The sequence below is a fragment of the Labeo rohita genome, chromosome 21 (assembly GCF_022985175.1).
Source record: "Labeo rohita strain BAU-BD-2019 chromosome 21, IGBB_LRoh.1.0, whole genome shotgun sequence".
Lineage (NCBI taxonomy): Eukaryota > Metazoa > Chordata > Actinopteri > Cypriniformes > Cyprinidae > Labeo > Labeo rohita.
In genome coordinates, this window is record NC_066889.1 from 3,090,806 (window position 1) to 3,116,647 (window position 25,842).

General features: G+C 40.0%; 1 protein-coding gene across 1 annotated transcript in view; it reads right to left on the bottom strand.

Moving 5' to 3' along the window:
* The window catches only part of gabra3 (gamma-aminobutyric acid type A receptor subunit alpha3), a 162,494-nt gene that overhangs the window by 113,248 nt on the left and 23,404 nt on the right, over positions 1-25,842 (bottom strand). The window contains exon 3 of the mRNA XM_051093186.1: positions 2,100-2,221. Within this exon, the coding sequence (XP_050949143.1) occupies positions 2,100-2,221 (122 nt within the window). The remainder of the gene's footprint in view (positions 1-2,099; positions 2,222-25,842) is intronic.

The following is a 25,842-nucleotide window of genomic DNA, read 5'->3' on the forward strand; positions in this document are numbered from 1 at the left end:
TGTGGCATATACTGTACAAAAAAAAAAAAAAAAAAAAATCCGTGATCCGTCATATTTTGTTAAAGTTATTAACATTTTGCAGATTCTGCAAAGTAAACGTACACTTTATACAAATTTATGCTTTCCATTTATTTTTAATTATATGCAGTGTAATCATAAATAATTGATTAGTGTTTACTTACTCATCCCACTGTGCTTACGTTGGGAAACCTGTCAATACAGCATTTTGAGTAATCTTCTAAAATGCGGTAATGTTTTAAAAATGCTCTCAGCAGTTTTTTGATTAAATGTCACACAATTCAGGGTAATCACAGCTACAATTATAGCAACTGCATTTGAACCTACTCTACTGAGCAATTACAAATAGCATCTATTTGTTAGTGGATGTATATTGTCCTGTATGGTGGTATCTTTACTGGTTTTATTTAGAAAATTCACTGGAACAGAGATTGTCTGAATGAGAAATTGAGTGCTCATCTGCGACAGCTGTGTGTGGGGCAGGACACATCCACTGCCACCCCATGTCGACTATGACTGGGTTCACCACTGACTAGAGGGAAGAACAACACTTTATGTAATGATCTTTAAAAGTTGTTAATGGAGATTGAAAGTCAAATAATTCCAGTTGGCTCACCGCAGCCGCTGGTTTCTGCGAGCATTAACAAAAGACTATTTTTAAGAGCACTATCAGCAAATTTAAAGATTTTTTTGGATGGCTTAGAAGAAAGAAAGGGGGTGAGCATCCCAACATAGGGTCTAGCAATGTCTTGAAGCTACAAATGACATTAATCTTTCCATCAGAAAACACTTTCCTGAAACACTTTTGTTTATAGTCCTGCCAATATTTCTCTGTCCTAGCTATGTCACCATGTTACGCATTTGCATAATACCCACCTACTGGCTGATTTTGCCCAACCTCAAAGAACAGTCAGGGAAATTGTTTTATGTCATTTTTTTTTTTCTCCCACTGTGAGACCAAAAATATTGTATGGAGCTCCAATACCAACACCATATTTACCATAAATATAATATTGTTTTACAGCTGCTCATGAAGCTTGAAAACTAATGGTAGGGGCGTTACACTTCTGACACAAACTCTGAGTGACTTACCAATCACTATAGACGGGGACTGCTGACCAATCAGAGCAGACTGAGCTTTTTTATGCTTTATACCTAAAACTGTGTATTTCAGGCAGAGGATGAAAAGAGTTGCTGTTGCAATGTGTATTTTTAGAAAAAAATAATGTTTTTTGAACTTGGCGTATACTTGGCGTGTTTTCATCAGCAACTATGTAAAGCAGGTTGTAAATGGAAAAATTTGATGGAGCTTCAGAGGGGTGACTGGATGGGAGCCAGGATGGTGGAGACAGCAGGACACAGTCGGTAAAGGCGATGGAAGCCGTCCAGCTCTACAGTATCAGCCCACAGCTCTCAGTGTGCCAATGTGACTTAGCCCATTTATCAAAAGCATGCATCTTGATTTTTGACTGCCCACCGCTGGGCTCACAATTTAGGCTCTGTACTTTTAGAGGTCACTAGGGATTCTGTGAGACCTCTGTGGAGGAGAAAAAAAAAATACACAGAGGGAGATGGTGTAATGGACATCTGAGGGACATTTCTATAAATGTCATTGGGACGTAGACTGTAGTACATCGATGCTCAGCATTTAATGCACTCTGAATCCGGAATGACCAGGGGATCTGATCAGCTTCTACATGATGATTAAGTGAGCAAAACTGCGGGTGCACCATCACAGCAGCGGTCAGAACTTTTTTTCTTTATTTTCATCAGGCAACTTCAATACACAAGGCTCCTGGGGCTCCTTAAGCTTAGGATTTGTAAGTGATCTCGGGAGAGTGCTGTTCTGTGACAGATTTTGCTATTGATAAACATTACAGTGCCAAGAGAAGATGAGTAATTTCACTGTTCCAAAACACAATCTGTCATGGATCTCAGAGGTGTGAGACTTGTGAGCTAAGAAGTGTAAATATGAAAGACAGACTGAGGAAAAACATGCTCCATCTGCAAGCCAACGGTAAGGCCAGCATGTGGACACCGGAGACAATGAGGGAGGAAATGCGTGCGCGCATTTATCGTACCTCCTAGTCCAGGACGCAATCTGTTGTCGTAACCATCCAGCAAGCGGTCCAAGATCCGGGTAAAGATGGTGATGTTGTCTTTGCTGTCATCGGGAATGGGTTCTCTGTGACCTGTTACGGCCCTGTGGAGACGAAAAAAAGAGATTTAGGTTTCAAGATAGTAAGGATGCTTTGAAAAGAAACAAATAGGGTACAAGAAAAAAGGAAGGGCAGTAAGCAAGAAGAGTCTGGAATCATAAATAGATGGATGGATAGAGAGGAGGAGAGATTGATCTTGGTCAGCATCTTTGATCTTTCATTCTTTGAACATCTGTTGGGATTGAAGCCTCCTCGGGTAGGAGATGCAGTCATTATGAATGGGTCCTTGATGGGTCCTACAAAGAAAATAACAGCTTGACTTCATCTAACGATCAAAAACTAGCCTGAGCCTACTATATACCCATTCTCCTTGACTCAACAGACACGAGCCCCAGTTTCTCCTGGAAGGTGGCTGATTGATTTTTGAAAACTTCTTTAAAACATTGATAAGCAGTAAAGCAGTCTATATATAGAAAAAAAAGAGTTCATAATTGATTAAGTGTATCATTCTATAAAATTCATTATTTATGAATTTGTTAATGCATTTATTTCTATACATTAAAAATACAAATAAAAATTGCCATTAGATTTCACTTAAAGCGTGCAGTCAGACTTGACTATTGGAATGACTAGCTTATATATATATATATATATATGAATAGCTCCACTTTCAGCTTATATTGGCCAATAACCCATTTAGACATTTGCATAAGCAATTTTTAAAATGAAACTACTCATGTGCAGTCAGACATTCTTTGTTGAAAAATTGTTTATTGCTGTTTATGCGTTAGTAAATCCAGCCAGTGACTAAACAGTCAACTTCACATTGTTCCTCTTTGTGGCATGAAAATCATCTGTTATTTCAATTGTGAATAAATTATATACAGAATGCATGCAAAGAAAGCCCAGAGCTGTCAATCACCTCAGTTTAGCAAAAGTTTATTGATGATTGGGTTCAGCACTGCCGGCAAAACTCCCATTATAATCAGTGACGCTGTCTATTCTACACAGTTAGTTACTCATTTGCATTGTGTTTGCATTGTGTAAGTCATGATAAAAGTATTTGTGAGAGTGCAGAAACTGAGTTGCAATGGTGTGATCTTTGCATTCGTGCGCTCAGCAGAGATGGCTGTGATTGCCTTCAGTGCTCAAAGCTGCTGGGAGTAGATCTAAATATAATTCTGTAATCAAAACTTTTCGCAGTTAGTTAATCTCAGCAACTGGTGAAAGTGTAGTAAATGTTTTCAAAAGAGTTCCACATTTAGTATGTTATATGCAAATATGTTACCCAATCACAGCAGTGCACATTTACATTGAAGTCCTAAATGTGACAGCCCCCTTTAAACAAAGGGTTTAATTCAGAAGGCTAACATCAGGGGAGAAAATTACCTTTTACTTATTGAATAATGTGCAGTGCTTTATTTTACATTTGATTATTTTGTTTCTGTGGTATATCTGAAAAACATGCATGTCAAGTAAGTCAGTAGGAAAATGAAAAAACAGAGAGAACGACAGAGCAGAAGAGTGATAGAACGAATGAAACTCCACGTGGATTAGTGAAACCTGTCACACAATTGAATATGGCTTTGCAGCAATCCCAGCTCTGGGATTTAGCTGCATTATATCCCAAAAGTTGCAAATGGGGTCTTGAATATGCAGCCAACCCCTGGTTCTTTAATTACCTGAAATATGCAGAATAATTATGTCTTCCTGGGGCTGTGATTCCCAGATGAACAATGCAGTGGCACGATGGAGGGCGTGATAGACAGAAAGCTAGATAATGAGTGGTGTCCTCAATCAAGAGCTGTGCTAGAAGCGACCTTGCACCAATTACATGTTGACCTTTAGAGGCCTTAAAATAGCATGCAAAACAAGACGTTTTATTTCATAAAGTTTTGTTTAGTCCTCTTGTGGCAGCAAAAAACATGATTAGTCATTTGTGGGAAGAATGATGTCTCACACGTCTAACAGTGATACCATTTTTTTAGCTGAAATGTCTTTACCAAAGTTACCAAAAAAGATACCAAAAGTGAGTCGTCCAAAACTTCAGAAGTCTCCATTGAATGATCTTTGTCTTTTATGACTAGTCCCACAATGTTCTGGAATGTTCCAGAAAGCAATAGAATATTCCAGAATAACCCAAGACCCAGAACAAAAAAAAAAACAACGTATCTATACTATTTCATAACTGATGGTAGTTTCTAAAATGTACCTGACCTAATTATTTTCCAAAATAGTGATGCTATGTGAATATAAATAATACATTAATAATTGGAACCACATAATTACAGAAGAAAAATCATTTTCTTCATTTAAACAAACATTTTGTTACATTGTGTTATACTATCCAAACATAATTAAGATAAAATTAACAAGCTGCTTGAGGAAATAATTATTTTGCATTAGTTTTACTTAATACCTATTGATGTAATGTCACTATAAATGTAAAATACACAAATATAATAAAATACAATAAATGAATAAATTAAATAATTATGGTTTTAAGCATGTTTGGTTATACTTTATTTTAAGGTGTCCTTGTTACAGGGCAATTATATATTTATGTACTGAGTAATATTAATTAACTACATGCACTTGCTATCTGGATAGGGTTAGGATTAGGGTTTTGGTTTAGGGTTACTTGCATGTAATTATGCATAATGTATTGTTATTATAATAGTAAGTACATGTAACGTGTACCAAGGACACCTTAAAATAAAGTATTACCACATGCTTTATTAATTATTATCCTATTCATATTTTATTTCATAGACCTATTAGTTCACAATTTTATATGTGGTAGACAGCAAATATGCTATACTTGCTTTTATCTTCCAGCACTGGGGTGAAAAAAAAAAAAAAAAAAAAAAAAAACTTTCATAAACCATGTGCTTAAATCCAGTATACAGGACATTGAATATTACTTAGTTCCCTCCAAATAAAAAGCAGAATTAACACAGTGTGCTATTTAATATGCATCACTTAACATCAACTAAACATTGTTTATTTGTAAAGTTTCCCATCTATGAACTGATGAGGTTACAGAAGTGGCAATGAGTTTCCTCTTTGCACTTTTGAAACAGTCACAAAAGCCCATTAAAGAGATCATCACACTGAAACATGAGTAAAATCCCTTTTAGTGTTGCAGCAAATAACAGAAGCTGTAAAAAAAACAAGCCTTTCTGTAGCGCCAAAGTGTGTTTAAGAGAGTGTTTGCGGGCCGTATTTTTCCATCAGTGTACTCTGGCATATTTTGTACTGAATCATCTCAAGAGGCTGTCGACTTTATTGTGGAGCTGAAAATGCAGCAGCACGGAGAGGTAAACATGGTGGAACGACTACCTTCAGCCAACAGCAAAGGCAGACCGGCCTCTGTCCAATTTTAATTCATTTTCTTTGGGTGTACACTTCCTTGCAGGAAAAAGCTGTCTCACCTGACTGTGGAGGGGCTTAGCCGAAAGCATTGCAATGGCTGACTGATAAGGGGCTTTTTGTATTTCTGCCACAGCTTAACTGCATACCATGTGACTGATCTGTGTGTGTGTCAGTCGGCCGGTGAGGGATCAACCAGACCTGTCAGTGACGTGACATTTTGAAAGCTGATGATCTTTCCATTGTATAGTGCTTCTGATAATTTATGCATTTCAAGAAAGCCACCCAGATGACAAACTGCAGTTGTTTTAAGTGACACTCAAGAGCACCGTTTGTATGCAGAAACTGCATCCACGCCTATTCTGTCTCATGTCATTTTCACTGCTGCTCCTTTGAATATCGGCTCATTGATATTAATAAGCGGTAGATGCTGCAGCCTCTTTCTGTTTACAGAAACATGGTTGCTCTATTCAGCAACTCACAGTGTAAGTGAAAGAACAATGGAAACTGTCTATGGCCGTACTTTCTGTTGTCTGTGTTGAAGAGATAAAATGAGCTAATGCCTGATTAACTGGGGAGACGGGGTGTACACTGTAGCTCTTCATGGTGTGTCTGCACATTGGATTTTTTATGATTATTATTATTATTTTTTTTTTATACTGAGTTGAAGCTAATGAATGTCTTTTACTTTTCAGAGAACCCCATCCCGTGAAGATGGCCATTCAGTGAACTCAAACCAGAGGTTTATTAGTGGGATTCATGAGACTGCGATACAAGTCCTCCTTCACGTTTGTTTCCCAGCCTCTCCAGCAGGTTTATGTAACGCTGCGAAGGCGAATCTTTAAAGGTAATTTACAGGCCATTAAAACAAGCAGAGGAGGAAAAGAATGAGTGCATGGTAGGGCGAAAGTGAACTACAGAGCAACTGCCAAATGAAAAAGAAGACAGGTGAAAGATGATACTAGCTACCAAGTTTCATTGCCCACACATCTCTACAATACAGTCCTAAAGAAAAACATTGAAGAAGTTTTTCTTCAAATGCATTCTAGGGCTCTAGCCTTCATTGTCAACCTCAAACAAGTACTTTCAACTATATCAGTTTCCACTGGAGCTGAGTCCTAGTGGTTAGTGAGACATGGAGCTCAGGTAGTCGATTAAGTCTCATAATTTTCTTGTCTCCCCTCGACTAAGAATATAAATTATAAAATACGGCAAATATGTTTTTGCAACTACAGTACTCAACATTTGGGGTGGTTCATCTGAGTTGTTCTAAGACTAGAACAGGTTTTATGTTGGTTTCAGGACAACTATGATGAAGGGTTTTGATCCACTTCAAATGCTGACTACTATATATTTATTTTACATTTTATATACAGTGCACAGCATACATGATTACACCCTCTCTGGTTAAATATAAAATATGTATTTTCTTAATGATCACTAATATAATTCATAGAAAGATGGCAAATTTGAAATGTATTAAACAAAAATAAATAAATAAATATATGCCAATTTTGTTTGAATGAAGGATTGCAAAAATGAGTACACCCTCTTTTTTTTATTTAACAAAGTGTAATATTCTAGTACTTACTATGTCCTCCATAACTCCAAATACACTGCTCTGACCCTTCTTGGCACTGAGTGTACAAGTTCATGACAAATTTTCACATCTGTCCTGTTTAACTCCTGGAGGATGACCTGCTTAAATGCCCTGGTCTTTTATGGGAAGTTTTTCTCAGCTCGTCTCTACAGAATCCCTCACAGCTGCTCAAGAACAGTAAGAGTGAAATACATGTCCACTGAATGATTTTAACCTTGGGAGAATGAATATCTTCATTGTCATGTTGAAAAAATGCCCAGCAATGCATGGAATGAGGAGAGGTTAGCATCTTCTGCTTCAAGTTTTTGTATTACATCACACAGTGGCGAGTGAATTCATGACAACATTGATAAAGCCCAACTCCCTCACACCTTTGGCACTCATACATCCCTAGGCCCAGGCACTTCTTACTGTACTCCTCCTCTAGCAACACCATAACATTTTGGATGCTGTAAGTCCCAAAATTATTGACTTGGTCTCATGAGACCAGAGTATGGATTCCCAGAAGTCTATATTTTGTAAATATGAGCCTTGGAAAAAGCTAAATGAGTTTGTTGTGCTTTGGCTACAGTAGGTAGTTCTGGTGTGGATAAACAACCATACATGTCACTTGTGCAGGCTCCATCTTACTCTGTGAAATAAAAAGTCACTTTTTTCAAAGCTTTTGCCAGCTCTGAGACACTTTCTTTGTGTTTCTCCTGCTCTTTTTCGGGCAAAAACTCACTCATCACTAAATGAAAGCTTGAAGCAAAGACCTGAGTATTTGAGGGGTCTTGTCACAAGTCCATTGCTTTTGAATTTCTGTGTTACTTTCGCTATATTTTCACACTTCACACAATAATTTGGTATTCCTCTTGCACCACTGTCTTCTTTTATGCTAAAGAATAAATCTCCTGACAGTTCTTTCTCTGGTTTCATTGTTGTCAGCATTAAGTCTGAGTATGATTCAGTGGGCTATATAGCACTTTTAATTGTTAAGAAATAACTTCTCTTTAACTGTTTTGGTTCAACATACTTACCTGTTGATCAAAACTTGCCTTAAAGTTGCACCATACATTTTTAGGCGGGTGTACTCATTTTTTTGCAACACAACACTTTATCACTTAGAAAAGAAAATTGTATTTTTCTGAATAATTTTAATATTCCTCTTTGGTAAAGGACCAAGCAGACTTGCTGGAATATTATATATCTAAAGAACCCTAACATGTCTTCTAAGTAAAGCGTAATTGCTGAATTTGTAACGTTTCAGAGGAGGTGTACTCATTTATGCTGTGCACTGTAAATTTTATATTTATATATATTATACATTTATTTGTTTGTTTTGTCTGTCTGTATTTATTGACTTTTTACATTTTTAAGAAAATGAGTGGATCTGAATGTCAGGATTATATTTGGTTTGTCTTGGTTTTCCTAGTGTCTTTCCCTTATGTTTCTTGTGTATTGGTTTAGTCTGTGTTTTCCCCCTTTGGTTTTGTTTCATTTGGTTTAGTCTTGCCCATATTTGTACTTCCCCTTGTTTGCTCCTTTGGTAGCCACTCCCCTGTCTCTGTGTATATATTGTCCTCAGTCTCTCACTCCCATTGTCTGTGATTAATGTTCCTGTGTGGTTTATGTTCCTTGGTTTTGCTTGTTTATTTGTTTTCAATAAATTACAGTTTATTTATCTACTCCGGTTTCCTTCAAGTTTTATCTGCCATCTCCATCTCCACCAGCAGCGTGACAGAATCACGGACCGAACACTAACGATGAACTGGGCTGAGGAATTCCTTTGGGATCTCCAGCAGGAGGAACGGCCATTGGAGGAGTTTGTGGAGGATTTTTTGAGCGTTTCCCATCTGGTAAGCAAGAGTGATTCGATGTTAAATGCTTGCTTTCAGATGGGACTAAAGGATGATTTTCTGTTCAATTTAATAACTGATGACGATTGCCGCAAACCCCTAGCGGATTTTCTTAATCATGTACTGAATCTCAGTAATTCCAAATGTCATGTTGTTGTGGAGGGTTCCTATCCTCCTCCCATCCGAAAGCATGCAATCACTCCAGCTCACCACAAGCCAGTGTCCTCCACCTCCTTCTCCAATGAGCTTGATCCCTCCATGCCTTCCTCGCTTCCCCAAGTCTGCCTAAGCTCCACCACAATCCTCAACCCAGTTCCACCGGCGGCCACCCCACATTCAAGCCCAATGCGGCCGGCCTCCTCCCTGCGCTCTAGTCTGCCAGCTGTTGCCCAGCGCTCAAGCCCGCTGGCTTCCTCTCCGCGCTCAAGCCTACCAGCCGCCACGCCAGCGTCTGCTCACAAGATGGCCGCCACGCCAGCGTTTGCTCACAAGATGGCCGCCACGCCAGAGTCTGCACGCAAGATGGCCGCCACGCCAGAGTCTGCACGCAAGATGGCCGCCACGCCAGAGTCTGCACGCAAGATGGCCGCCACGCCAGAGTCTGCACGCAAGATGGCCGCCACGCCAGAGTCTCCGGCCAAGATGGCCTCCGTTCCTGAGCCCCCGGCCAAGATGGCCTCCGTTCCTGAGCCCCCGGCCAAGATGGCCTCCGTTCCTGAGCCCCCGGCCAAGATGGCCTCCGTTCCTGAGCCCCCGGCCAAGATGGCCTCCGTTCCTGAGCCCCGGCCAAGATGGCCTCCGTTCCTGAGCCCCGGCCAAGATGGCCTCCGTTCCTGAGCCCCCGGCCAAGATGGCCTCCGTTCCTGAGCCCCCGGCCAAGATGGCCGCCGCACCCGCCCTCAAGCGACCGCGCCGCCAGAGCGCCGCCACGCCAGAGTCTCCGGCCAAGATGGCCTCCGTTCCTGAGCCCCCGGCCAAGATGGCCGCCAAGCCTGAATTCCCGGCCAAGATGGCCTCCGTTCCTGAGCCCCCGGCCAAGATGACCGCCAAGCCTGAATCCCCGGCCAAGATGGCCTCTGTTCCTGAGCCCCCGGCCAAGATGGCCGCCGCCAGAGCGCCCTCAAGCGACCGCGCGCACAGAGCGCCCTCAAGCGACCGCGCGCACAGAGCGCCCTCAAGCGACCGCGCGCACAGAGCGCCCTCAAGCGACCGCGCGCACAGAGCGCCCTCAAGCGACCGCGCGCACAGAGCGCCCTCAAGCGACCGCGCGCACAGAGCGCCCTCAAGCGACCGCGCGCACAGAGCGCCCTCAAGCGACCGCGCGCACAGAGCGCCCTCATCCAGTGTCTCCGCTGGGGTCGTCCAGCCGTCCAGAGCCCGCTCGCCCCGAGCGCCGTCCAGGGCCCGCTCCTCAAGAGCTTCCTTCAGAGCCCACGTCTCCTTTGGCACTTCCTGAGCCAAGTCAAGACACAGCTCCACTTCCTGAGCCAAGTCAAGACACAGCTTCACTTTCTGAGTCAAGTGAAGCCACGGCTGTAGTTCTTGAGTCAAGTCAAGCAGCGCCAGCGTGCACCCCAGAGCCCGAGCTACCTCCAGCGCACCCTCCAGAGGTTGAGCTCACGTCTGGGGTCAAGGCCGCTCCTGAACCCTCTATCGCCGGAGAAGCTGCGCCTATGCCTCCTGAGGTGTCAGCCCAGGCTGTAGAACCTCATAGGGAGGCGGCGTTAACTGTTGAACTCTCTGCTTCTCCCCTTCCTCTGTCCACCTCCTCTATCCCTGCTCTCCCCAGGTCCCGATCCTTGACGCGGTTGCCCCCACAGCCCTGGAGGGCTCCAGCACACCCTCCAGCTCGCCCTCCAGAGCCGGAGCTCGGTCCAGCTCGCCCTCCAGAGCCGGAGCTCGGTCCAGCTCACCCTCCAGAGATGGAGCTCGGTCCAGTTCGCCCTCCTGAGTCGGCTCCTCCTTCAGCGCGCCCTCCTGCACGCCCTCCTGAGCCAGCACCTCATCCAGAGCTCCCTAGGGCTGGCAGAACTGTAAACTCCCCCAAGAAAATTTTTGGGGGGGGGGCTACTCCCCTGTTCAGCCATGGCCTCCTGAACTGTTTACCCAGCCATGGCTTCCCGAATCCCCAGACCCGCCATGGCCAAATGAACTGTGTACCTGGCCGTGGCTCCCTGAATCCCCAGACCCGCCATGGCCTCATGAACTGTGTGCTCGGCCATGGCTCCCTGAACTCCCTGATCCGCCATGGCCCAATGGACTGTGTGATCCGCCATGGTCCCCTGAACTCCCTGATCCGCCCTGGAGGCCGTCCCTATATCTTGTGTCGCCTGTGTCCCTGCCTACCGGCCTCCAGAGCGCCCACCCGCCCACCCTCCCACCCCAGTGTGTGTTACGGCACGAGTCACGCCTTGTGAGAGGGGGGGTAATGTCAGGATTGTATTTGGTTTGTCTTGGTTTTCCTAGTGTTTTTCCCTTATGTTTCTTGTGTATTGGTTTAGTCCGTGTTTTCCACCTTTGGTTTTGTTTCATTTGGTTTAGTCTTGCCCATATTTGTACTTCCCCTCGTTTGCTCATTTGGTAGCCCTCCCCTGTCTCTGTGTATATATTGTCCTCAGTCTCTCACTCCCATTGTCCGTGATTAATGTTCCTGTGTGGTTTATGTTCCTTGGTTTTGCTTGTTTATTTGTTTTCAATAAATTACAGTTTATTTATCTACTCTGGTTTCCTCCAAGTTTTATCTGCCATCTCCGTCTCCACCAGCAGCGTGACACTGAATGCTTTTTACCATGCTAATATATGGTTGCCAAGTTGTTCTAGATAATACTAATCCTATTTGCACAGGATTAGTATTATGTGGTGACCTCTAATCATTTGTAATAATTGCGGAGGCTGTCCGTGATATTAATCCTGTGCGAATTGGCCAGGTCTGTAATTTGTAAAGTTAAAATACCCCTGCAAATCACCTACCATATTTTGCCGAACTGTGATAATATTAGTCCTGCACTGTATATTTTAAGTTAAATCAACTTAAAACTACAAGTCATTTTAGCTAACTACAATAAAGTGAGTTAAAAGGACTTGTACTTTTAAGTTGATTTAACTTAAAATTTAAGGCAGCTGCTAAACTTAAGTTTTTAATTTGAAACTGGTGAAAACTTTTTACAGTGTGTGATCGGCATCTATGTGATTTGGCCGGGATTTGACAGGGTCATATATCAGTTTTTAAAGGTTTTTGTTTCTTGTCAGCCCTTTTATCCAACTTTCTTGAAGAATGGAGGCTGTGTTGGAGTGTTTTTGATAGTATGTGGGTTCTAGGTCATATCACTGTACATCACACAACTGTACAATTTGCAGAAAGAGAAAGCTGAAAACCATCAGAAAAGTGTAAGCCACATCACAGCAGAATGCGGTAAGGAACATTCTTCTGTTAACGATATATACAGCTAGATATTTCCAAGCAATAGCCTATCCAAAATAGTGCACAATCAATCCAAGAGGGTTCACATCATAATTCAGAGTTAACTGACATCATATCCAGGAGATAAGTAAATTAGAGTAAAATCACATGCTTTTCTTATCCTGTGTGAATGCGCCACACAAAATTAGGAATGTAATTTCTAAATTGCATGATATAATTAATTAATTTCATATATAATTAAATTAATTAATTATATATTGATCAATTTTAGTTTAAAAACAGTTTAAATCACCAAACAGACAAAAGTTCACTTCAAGAATGAACAAAGTGGCGATGATGAGTTTGAAGTTGTTGAAGGATTTGAAGGTGTTTGGCAAAACAGAAAGAGAAAGCATGATCTTTATTATAACACTATATAAAGCACACAGACCCCTTTTCCACCAGCAGGAACCAGGTGCTAGTTCAGAGCCAGCGCTATTGCCAGTTCAGAGTTGGTTCAACTGGCAAGCCCTTTAAGAACCAGTTTGCTTTTCCACAGGCTAGAGAGCCCCCGCAGAGCCAGGTCTTACGTCACTGAATACGTCTCATCTTCCGCCAGCGTGGCAGCACCAAACACAACAGGCTCTATCGATCGGCACACAACACAACGTCTGCTTGATGCATTGCTATTGATGTTCATGGCTTTGCAAACCTACATTGGCATCCAAACATGGTGAATCCAACGTGTTCATGTTTAGCTGCTATTTCAAATATGAAATACAAACGTCTCTGTTTGTCTTGTTGATCACGCTAACTCTGTCCCCAGCTCCTGACGCAAGCAGTTCTTACTTATAGCCCAGCTGTTTTGGCCACTTTTCCCAGTTCAGAGCTGGTGCTTTGGGTGTCAAAAGACAAAGAACCGGTTTGAAACTAGGCTCTGACACCACTGCCTTGGTGGAAAAGAAGACAAGCTATCACTGAACAATGCACAATAATACAATCTTTCAGCCTAGGGTGAAGTCATTATGTGCATTAACAATGATTTGGAACATATTAATGCAATCTGATGGAAAACTATGTGAAAGGCGCTCTTTGGTGCAGCAGGATGGAAGTAGAAGGGTGAATAAACATATCAGTTCACTTTTTCACGTCACAGTTTAAATCCGCATCTTCGCTGGATAACAAATGCATTACTGTGACCAGCTGGATAAACAAATGCAAACAGACTTGTATGTGTTTTGGTCACATTGTTTTAACCGCATGAGGTACTAATGTCCGCGTTCTCTCATCCTTGATACCAAACATACTGTTGTTTTTTTTCTTTACTACTCTAAGCTAGTCAGCCAGTTAATTACTTTATAATGATAGGAAAACATGTACTGTATATGTATGGTTTTGTTGACTATGTTTTAAATGCGTATCTAAAGTGTCCTGATCTATCACGATGCATCAGTGATTCCACCTCTAGAGGTGCTCTCGTACTGTATAATGACAGCAGACCGTCCTCGGCCAGTCCAGCAATGGACACAACCTGGAAAAAAAACTATAGGTTTTTGGTGCTGATAAATCAGCAAAGACAATCAATCGATTGTTGACCTCTAGTTACAAGGGCACTAAGTGGTATTCTGGGCGAAGCTGTGTGGTTGCTTACTGGTGCACGAGAAACGGAGCCCTTCAGATCTCTAAAAGACTCTTCTCCAAGACAGTGGTGGGGACCTCAATACATTTTAGGTAATGAAATGCTGCCAGAATAAGCAAACAAACCCAATTAATAAATGTGCTAAATGTTGCTTGATTTGAGGTGACACGGTCAGTCAGACCGGATGGGAAACATGCATCATCTGTGTGCAGCCAAACGTAAGACATACGTGTCCCCATCTGGTGTTATGTGAGGTGTGTGAGCTGATTGGAATTTCTCTCTCAGATGTCGGGCTGGAGTGCTGGAGGATCATGGGCCCTGGCGGCAGCTGCTTCATCTCTCTTCATTACCACCACATCATCCCTGCAAATAAAAAATTGACTTTTCCTCGTAACACCCTTCCTCCACCCCTTCCCAAACCTCTCCTATCACATTCTCTGTATTGGTATCCTTGAAGCTCTCTCTCTCAATCTCCTGTCTTTCTTTTTTTAATCTTATCCCTTATTCCTCTCTCTTCACCCTCTCCCTGTTTCTTATAAAGTAAGTGGCAAAGAAAAATATTCAGGAGGTCTAGATGGTAGCAAATGTAATTCATTTCACTGAGCCGCCAGTATACCGTATGTATACATACACGTAATATTTCAATAGAGTGAAGTGCGGCAAATAGACAGTGTTGAAATGAACTCCTGAATATTGTATAACGTGCACACATGGTTCAGATAATGGAGGGGGTTTTATAATGCAAGAAATTCTGTTGAAATACAATCACTTTCTGAAGCAGAACAGATATTAATGGCATTGTTTACACCATTTTCAATTAGTTTTTCATTATGCAACAAATAGCATGACAAGGCGAGATTCACTAGAGAAAATTCAAGGGTGTGTTTTGGACACTAACAAAGCTGGAGATAAAAACAATTATGCCAAAGCCATTTTTAATGGAAATATGCACATAGCGTTTAATTAATAACATTTACAGAATATAACAGTAAGATGCAGGTAAACATCTCTCAAGTCCATTAAAAAGCTCAAGAACTTAGCCAGCTCTTTTAGAGATTACTGGCTTAATAACCCATAAATAAAGAGATTTGGAAGCACAATTCAAAATCAGTCAGTTTCAAAATTAAATGACTGCACTGGAAATTAATAGTTTGTTTCCAGTTTTGAATGTTGAGTAAATATTAAGTACAACATTAATATGAAGGGCTCATGATTTGCAGTTTTTAATTTAATTTAACTTAATTTAATGTAATCTTTTGTTTCTCAAGGTTAGTTTATAAAGCTTTTTTTTTTTTTTTACCCAAAAAGTTCCAATATTTGTTCTCATTTTTCATCTCACCTCGGTCAAATACACTCAATTTTAAGAGGTGTTACTTCTTGCCAAAATTAAAGTAAACACTCACTGTGATTGGCTAACTTTACTGCACCATATTGCATGCCCTCCTTTACCGCATGTTGTGTGTTTTGATACTCAAAATGGCAAACACTGCTGTAAACATGTTTGAGCCTGAGCCAAATCCCAAGGTGGAATAAAATGTAACAACACAACCGTTTGCAATGCTGTCACACTTTGTTTAATGTGTCATGTTCTGACTGGTTATCTAGTTCATGTGTTTTGTTCTTCTTGGTTGGATTATGTCATGTCTCCCTTATTGTTTTAGATTTATATAAATTACATGTTGCCATTGCCTCCTGTCTAGTTATATAACTATTTAACCCACTGTTGGTAAGTTTTCTTCAAGTACTAGTTCTTGTTTAGTCAAGGCAAGTCAAGTCAAGCCAATCCATCTGCTCACTTTTTGGATTTAATAAACTGCACCTGGGTTCACTTCAGTCACCTGAGAAACAGCTTATTTGTAACCAAATAAGTAATGATTGATTGATTGTAAACCAAACATTTATATATGGATTACTGTAAACAATTTTGGTTTCACTTTATTTTGATGGCCCCTTTAACTCATTCTGTTGACTATAAGTAACATTTGCCTGTATATCTACTAACTCTCACTAGAGTGTTAGTAGAGTATTAGTAGACTGGTACGGTTAGGGTTAGATTAAGTTGACATGTACTTGCAAAGTTACTTATAGTCAGTAGAATGTCTGTTGGGAGACCATCACAATAAAGAGTTAGCAGATATTAAGCAGACCGTCTACTAATACTCTAATGAGAGTTAGCTGATATGTAGGTGCAACGTTACTTATTGTCAACAGAATGTTCAAAAGGGACCATCAAAATAAAATATTAAAGACAACAACAGTACAATAATAGCTACACACTGTACAAAGCTTAATAAAGGCAACAGTAACAAACTAACAGAATATATTCAACTTACATAATAAAAAAGATTCAACTCAAAAATATTCAAATATTTCTGATACAGTTTTGTACTGATTTTATTAGCAGTCAATGAGACGACTGGTGTCTCAGTAGCATCAAATGCTGGTTTGGCATTCATTATGTGAAATTACGTGAACAAAGAACACTGCAAGATTAAAAAAAGGGGGGGAAGAGACATCACAATTGGCCCAAATCCAGTCATTTCGGAAGGATAGAAAAGAATAGCTATTTCTTCTGGTCACAAGCTGCTTGCTCTTTATATATCAGTGTCAGTATTGGCTCAAATCAGTCCACCACAACTACTACAGTAAATGATCTGTACTGTGATTGTTTACATGTAGTGGAAAGCCACAGGGTGTTTGCGAGGATGTCAGTTGTGTTGTCAGTCCCCAAACATGATCGGCAATCACTGTATGTATGTAGTCTCCAGATGGGGAAGATGAGTAATTACAGAGAACATTTTAACAACAGCAGTTTATCCCTCACACAAAGCTATCCCATGGTTTCAGACACTTTATTCACTTCAGACAGCACTTAAGCTATATGTGCCACATTACTGATACTTGTATTGTACTTTTTGGAATAGCCACTTTATATCACTACTGTATATGCGTTACTGTTACGAAAAAGAGCAGTTTATTATTATTAATATTATTCAAAATAACTCCTTTCGCATGCTACTATAAGGCCATAAGCATATAATCTGTCCCCTCTGAACATCCAATTGTCTGGAAATCTTGTCATTCACAAAGTTATAGAAATGACATATTGCACCTCTTTGTTTATAAAATATTTGTGATGATTATTGGTAATCTGAGTAGCAATGTGAGTGTAGTACTTCTACTTCCTAATCAATGGACTGAGCTAAACAATGCAGGACGGTGGACCCGAGTTGCCCATCCATGATGTAAAGCGATTCATATCTGCACATTTCGGCACAATGCTATTAACATTTACTCACTGACCTAGTGACCTTAATTTTTCATAGAGCATCTTCATATCCGTGACTTCTAAACTTTTAGTAAAGAGCAACTGAAGAAAACCTTTTGAAAACCTTTAAGAAAATGCCACACTGGCTGGATCTCTCCCATTTAAAGGTGCGTTTACACCAACAGCAATTTCATCATTGGAGTTTGCCGTAAGCAGTTGTATTATGGATCATAGGCGCGGCAGATGTTCCTAATGCTGACTGCTGTAACGCTACTGGTGGGCTGTACAACTAGTCATAGCTGTTGAACATTTGACTAGTACTGTACTGATTAAATAAATACTGAATTTGACTATTAAATAAATATTGAATAAATAAATTACATCATGGAGGAGAAACCATTTATATATAAATATGTGTTCTGTGTAGCTACTACCATGGCTAGTCGGTGCTTCAAGTCACTGTTCATTCGGTGAAAGTGTTTTTTTTTTCTTTTTCTTACAAATCGCTGTCAGTGTGAATACCCTTACGGGAGGTACTTTGTTCATCCTTTGGCACAGGCTGTTTAGAAATGTATTAAGTCATTCTCGTTAAGCTCTTGTTAAGTAAATTTTTCATTTCACTTTTCTACACTCTGCCAGCGATAGGTAACTCAAGGCGCTGTATCTACAAACGTAAAACGTTTAATGAAACCATGACAAGCACTTCTGGAAGCCAAATGTATTCAAGGCCCTTTTTAGTCTTCTCTAAATTTAGTCCTCTCTGCTTTTAGGATACTCTCTGAAGTCGTTTAGAAGAAGTTGTTCTGAACTGATAGTTAATGCAGTCAAACTTTTTTTTTTTCTTTTAAGGTTATTATTTTTTTAATCTCGTTCATTAAAAACTTCTGTATTTTGTAGGACACCAATGAATTATAAATCCACCAGATATATAAACTCAGAAAGAGTATGTTTATGCTTGTGGTCTAAATGATTATTTTGTACATTTTCCTGAATGTGTCTCCCAGCCTTCTCATATTTTAGCTGTGTTTTTTTACAGACAGTTTGTAGTTTTCATTAGATAGCTCAAGATACCCTGAGCGAACATTGATTTTCCATCCAGCCTCAGACAGGTCACGACTGCACTGTAATATTTTATTGGAGTCTCAAATTCTATTCCATTTCCTATTTTCTTTGTCTTAAGGTTTGTCATATATCGGTTGTTTACTCAGTCCCTAGATTCATGTTACATATGTTCCAATGGCAATTAATGTCAGTGATTTTGTATCAGAGACAAAGCAAAATGATATCATCAGATAAGTTTATACTAGTTTGAGAAATTATGGCACTTCAGATTATTACACAAAAAGCTCCACAGTTCCATTATCTGGATAACAATATAATCATTATAATGAATATTACCCAATTGAATCAAAATTAACCAATAGCTAAAGAGCTATTTAGAGATAGTTTGGTCTTTGTAATCTCTTGCCAGTAGTAATTCAAAAAGGCATTGCAACAGGTACTAGTAATAACAGAATACAGTATAAAAAACAAACAAACAATAAATAAATAAGCAAGTGTCATTTGGATGTTGAGATGCTCTGAAATTTTAACATTTTCACTCAAACACTATACAAGTAAATTTGGTTGCAAATGCTATTTCTTGTTAACTTTAAAATGGTGCATGTGATGAGGACAGCATGACCACTGACACTTTGTAGCGCTACACCCATCAGGCACACAGCAGGTTACGATTTTACCACAAAAGCTCAGTGCTGTTCGTTTTTTTCCATATCCATTCTATGAGACCATGTGCCCACTATGCTATACAGAAACAAGCAATTACTGTGATTGGGAGTAGATAGTTGAGATGCACATAACTGCTCATGCAGCTGAAAATGTACAGTGGTACCCTTATCTGGCTGACACGTTGCCTTACCATCAGGATGACCCTTGCAAGAGATTTCTGATAGACAATGAGAAATATGTCTCACAGTTCAGCTAAGCCTCCTCGTGCGTGAGCACCAGACACATGTATGTTGAAGACAATGAGAAGCAATTTCAGGAAGGGCAGGCTGAGAAAAAAAAATTAAAAGGAAAAGATTAATAAAGACAGTTAAAAAGAAAATGAATTATTTCACTGTGCTGGATCATAAATGTTAAAAATTCAACTGGAGATTATTTACTTGCTAAGTGTGAGCTACAATTTGAAAACACACGTGACTGCATTTGTTCTCCTTGAAATATATATATATATAAAATTATTATTATTATTATTATTATTTATTTAATTATTATTATTTTATTTTTTTTATAGAAGAGTTTACTTCAGATAAAATCTACAAAAAATCTCACACTAAATGACAAAAATAGAACCACCTCAGTTTAATTCAGAGGCCCAAACTGAGCAAAACATGAAATATTGTGCAGTTGCTGATATTTACATGGCCAATAATTAAGATTCTGATTTAATTCTGGCAAAACATATAATGCAAATGCAATGATGGTTGAGAGACGTACAAATAAATGTTCCTCAAAAGCCTGATGTATCATATTCATTGAATTTTAGAATTAAAAAAAATGTTTTAATTCAATTTAAATGAATGAATGAATGAATGAATGTTTTAAGTAACTATTGTGTCAGTGAATATCTTAAAACATTAATAACAATTATGCTTATGTTTACTTTAAAGATTTCCCAGCAAAAATACTTGTGTACCATGACCAAAAGCTGAATCTTTTTACAATATCTTAAAAGGACTTTTACTTGCTAAAAAAAGTACAAGCTATCACTTATTTTTAGCTTTAAAATGAATGTTTCTACAATAAAATTAAGAGTGATTAGATGACAGAAGACATGTTGATCATGTTGAAATTTAGAAGCCTTAGAAATGTGCAATTTTTTTGCTATCTAGCTATTTTTATATTAAGTCTTACTCCAAAATTCACTATTTGAAGCTATCTCAGTCCGCGAAGACCATTTGTGGATAGCAAGATGCAAAAATAAACAAACAACAAAAAAATACATGAAGGTTTATGTCATTGATCAAAAGAAAGCCAGACACCACAAAAAAATGGAAATGCGCTCAAAACAGCACTGCTGTATTAAACCTGTGATTTTCCCTCAGAGCAATTAAGAAGCAAATCAGCGGGGAGGATTAAAACATCCACGTCTGACGTTCCAATCTTGACAGGCCTTCCCGAGCTCCGCTGCACATTTACAAAGTCCTGCAGAGCACCCTGGAGAAAACGCACCACAAATCGAGGACATTTTAATAGGTCCCTAAAAAACAAAGCTTGCTACTGAAAATGTATTAGAGTACTTGAAAGGTCTTCAAATATACTCTGCGCCCACTGACAGAGTAGGATTTATGTTATAACATGCATCCCTTTCTTTGCTTTCTCCCCAAACATGCCACATATAATATCCTTCTTCAAAATAAAAAGCTCATGTTGTGGCAGAAATGAGATGCCGCTCGCTCCACGCAGTCGGATGGTGACATTGATTTCCTCCGTTTGGCCTGCAGCCCTTCAGAAATACCCTCCGCTGGGCCAACGGGGAGTGTAATCAGATTCCCACAAAGCCAGCTGAGACCATCAGCCACTTAACGTTTCTGATGTTGACAATGCTATTACTCAGTTTATCAACAAGTGCAGAAACGCAACAGTGAGACAGGGAAGAATATACTAGTTAATTAGCACAAGTGTCGCAACAATGGAAACGTACTGAATATGCTACAAAGACAAAATGAGTCTGCATTTTGCAGTCAGATAAAGCACAATATCTTCAGCTGTACACGTAATGTTCACTGTAGCGATGCAACTGATAAATTACACAGCTGGAAGTGGCGAACGTTGAAACTCTTGGTAAGTGATGCACACTGAGAATTACTAAATGGACTGCTGCCCCTCAGCTACCCTTTCCCCGCAACCCTGCAACACATTAACCTTGACACCGTCACGCCAGCCATTGACAGCATGTTATTTGTCGGCTCGGTCACATCTCCGAGCGCCACCCTATCCTTCTAAAGCCTGTGAATAATGCATGCGCAATGAGCCGGAGGGAGAGAGCGGCCAGAAGTTTCGAAGCGATCCATATGGAAGGAGTGCAGGAGTGGTGCTCTCGCCTTCTTTGTCGGGTATCGATTTTATGTCACTTTGGACAGTGGCGTTGATACTGATTCCAAACAAAACAGACAACAAAAGAGGTTTGAGCTATCCGCAATCGTTAACTCGAGATTGCACCACACGGGTGGGGTGTGTGCTTGTGTGTGCGTGGCGGAAAAGAGGTTCTGCAGCACTTTGTCGGGGAGGCAAAACACAGGCACCTCATTCATATGTAAAAGATGGATTGTTGTGAATAATAGTTTAATCAAGCCCTGCCTTTCGGTGCACGTGTGCGCAGCGAGGAATGGGTGCGATGCGTGGAGTGACATTAGCTAATATGGGAGATTTGTCTGTGACAACTTTATCCATTAGCAAAGTCTCCGGCCTGTGCTGCTGCAAAGCCGATTTAGAGTCGTGTGATAGTATCGTTGGGCATCAGCGAGCCTGCAGGACTCGTGGAGCGACAGCTGTGCTGATTCGGAGAGATACTCATGAGGTATAAGCACTCTGCTTGCTCTGAAGTCTAAAGGGATTATGCCTAAACTTGGTCATGGCTCTTGCAGGCTCGCTACATTTTCAAGAAGGCACGCAAAATATCCTCAGATGCGCGTCATCCACGTGGATTGCTTCTCTCTGCAGCATGGGGGGAGAAAGAGCATCTGCTTCAAACTGGAATCACGCGACGAGGTCAACGTCAAAGAGCTACGCTCTTGCCATTCGTGTGATCCTTGTTAGTATGCGCTGTGGGTTTGAGCCAGTTTGATCTGCCATCCAGAATAGACTAATATAAGGACCTGGCAGTCAAAGTAAGTGTCAGTAGTCATTTAGGCTTGTTTAACATCATATTTGGAGCTCAGTGAATCTCTTAAAGCTTTTCAGGCAAGTAGCATTGAAGCTTGGGGTAGCAAGGACATGAAGACCCTTGTGTTATTATTTTGTTGTCTCCAGCAGTGCCACTGGTATGGCAGAGTGACTTTGATGATGAAGACAGTGGGTTGCTGGATGACAGCTTGCGCCATTCCTGATGCTTATTAATATTCAAATTTTCAGAAACTCACCTAAATAATGTTAAGCACAACTAATTTGCACCAACTATAATGCTAGCATTCAACCTTGCTCCACTGCCTCGCCGTGCCTTATTTCTGGGATACTTTTCTGCATTTGGGCGAAATAAAAGGTATTATTTGTATATGCCTGGGAAAGCTGAAATTAAATTTACTTGGGAAGAGGATAAGCAACAAAGGGCTATGGATCACAATAAAAGCTTATCAAAACCAAAGAACCCTCTGTGACTGTAAGGGAAATGGGTCAGCTGAATAAACAGCACTATTTAAGTCTCTCACTTTAGTCAAAAGAAAATGTATTCAGCACAACAAAGTAAATAGCACCATGAAGTATGCTGTAACAAGGCCCTGGTTTGTCCATTTAATAGTCTTGTTTATTCTCTTTGTTTGTTTTTTTTTAATCTATATCAATTATTTACAACCAAATAATGAGCTCATGTTTCTGGGACAAACCTACAAGCAGACACAAAATTCTTGATGAAACAACTTTAAGTCTACCAGGGAACTGTACTGCACAAACTTCATTGCTCGGAGGGTCATACGTTTCTCTTTTAGCACAATTCCTCATAGGTACGATTGACAATGATAGAATAGCTTGGTCTTTAATTTAAAATTAATTTGGCATTCATATTGAAATGAGCGATGCACCACTGTATCAGCTACCATGTTTATTATGTCATATATGGCCTACAGTCACCTTCGGTTTGTAATTTATTATAATTACCTAACCAAATAAATTAAATCTTTAAAATGTAAAGTATGTGAAATGCTTTTTTATATGTTAAAACAATGACAGAATTCAAGCATAACAATGCTCTCAGTTCACCTGAACGTAATCTTGTTCCCTAGCTGCACCTCATGCCACTGATAATAAAACAAACAGACTGTGAGAAACAACAAAGCTTCCTTTGTATAGAAAAACTTGCACCTTAACAAAGGCAACTAAACGTCTGGGACAGTTCAGAGTTTTAATTCATTTGAGTTTGCACTGTTTTGTTTTTGCATTTGCATTCAAAAGCAAATGTAGCTGTGATTGAACAATAAATAGTCAAAGTAGCAAAGTATTGGTATCAGCCTTTATGTCTATGATAAAATCTATATTTTACTTTGAGCACAGTTTGAGACATTGTCAAAAGATATCATCAATACATATTATGGACTACAAAGAGCTAATTAGGAAAGAAAAAAAAACAGCATCAAAAACTCATGATTTAGAAATAAAAGGCCAATTTGCATCTTTATTTTTAGATCTACTACAGTACAAAGCTGCCTAAGAAAGAAAGAAAGAAAGACAGAAATGCTTGACAACATTTCTAAAGTAAAAATAGTGGTGTCAAATGCTGATTTCGTCAGCATCATCTCAAGAGGGAGCAGTAAGTCAAACTTGTGCCCGGCGTTTCAACATCTGAAATCATCTTCTGAAAAAAGGTGGTGTTATTTTTAATGGGGGTGGAGGGGTGATAGATGTTCCAGGAGACTGGTGCTGTGATGTCACACTGAATCAAATTCAGTACATTTTCTATCTGCTGACATAATGGAAAATGAATTTCTGCTTCCAAAGCAAGGACCTCACATTCAGTGACCCCATCTGAATATTGTGTGTGTAGGGGGCACACTAAAATTAACGGCTGCTGTCCTTCCTCTTTCATCTCAGATGTTTCTTTCTTCCCTCTATTATTATCTATCCCGTCTCCCTTTTGTGCATGTGTTTCTCTTTTGCTTATGTTACTGCCAGATGGAATTGGTAGATTCCAATCAATGTTCTTCTTTGACTAATTACTCTGACAAAGATGGTGAAGATCCAGATGAATAGATGCCTGCTGAGCATGCCTGGCAACACATACGCAGACGCTGTATCAAGAAATATGCCAAATATATCTTCCTAAGCAGCTAGAAATCTGCAGTATAATGATTCTCCATTAAACACTTACCAAGAGATGATCTGGTATGATGGCTTTGGATTTAGGCCACTGTTAAGGCCTAATATGCTCACTGCAAAATTATTTTTGTTCTTCGTTTGAGTGGGAAAAAATAAGTTCCTAATGGTGGAACACTAATATACTGTTTGCAGATATTCCAATGACACCCACACAGTCGCACACCCCTATGCTGGTATATAGATGAATATTTAAAAATGTGCCGTGCGCTATCATCTTAATAACATAAAACCATGACAAACAATGACAGCTAGGACAAAGTCGCGATTGCAGAACTGAAGAAGGGGCGTCTGAAGTAAAGAAAGGGGGGGATGATGTAAGCCAAAATGCACAGTTTTTGTGTTTGTCCCTTTAAATCCAAATGAGCTGATGCTCCCGGACCCCTTTTCAGAAGAGCATGTGGGCGATAAAAATTACTACATAGCTGGTGTCACGGTGCCTTTGTGTGCTATCACAGTCCCACTTGTGTTTGACCTCGACAAATTCAAGCGGTCGACTTCACATTTCGACTTATATATGCAATCTTTAACTACCACATTCCTATTTGCGATCATTCAATCATTCAATAGCACGTGAAGGCAGCATCAGTGAAAACAGGCAGAGACAATGGTAGCTTTAGGAATATTAGGGTGCCAAGAAACTCTCCCTGAAAGGCAATTTGGAAAACAAACGTGATACTCACTTTTGATACTCACTAGAGCTGACGTTTGTGTACAAAGCGTTGGTATTGATCCCTAAACATATAGGAGACTTTACCATTTTTTTTTTTTTTTCACATTTTCCTCAGCAGCTCAGACAGAGGGAGTCAATGGTGACTCCTATGTTTGTTGGTGCATCCCAAAACACAACACTTGTAATGCCTCTTTGGCACTGACATTGTATATATACAGCAGCTACAGCAAGAAAACAGTAATGGTGGACTGTTGCTTCTTACTCAGGGCTGTGTCTTTGCTAATAGGGCAGAGATCATCACAAATGGACAAGATTTCATTCTACAATGATGTGTACACAGAGAGAAATCTGTAATCGGTTGTTCAGAAAGACTGTTTATGATTTATTGGGATTATAAAAAAATGAGTGGGTGGATTTTTACCATTATAGGCTGGTTGTTTTCACACACTGCAGCACACAACTGTGTTCAAACACATTATAAAAGTGATCTTTGCATAATAGGTCCCTTTTAATGCTAAAAGGCCAGTGCAGTTGTGATTTCTTTTTATTATTAATCATTAAAATTCTGTTTCAACTGGCAGACTCCAAATGCATTTCGCTTTGGCCAGATTTTGTTAAAAATCACATCACACCAATCCATTCTTTGATTACGCATGAAGTACACTGGAGCCCTTTATGAATACACGCTTGAGACACACTTGGAATGGGTCAGGAAAGATGTATGTCATGATAGAGGTTATATTTTATGATTTAATGCTGTATTTCATTTATAGAAGCTCTGGCACTTGA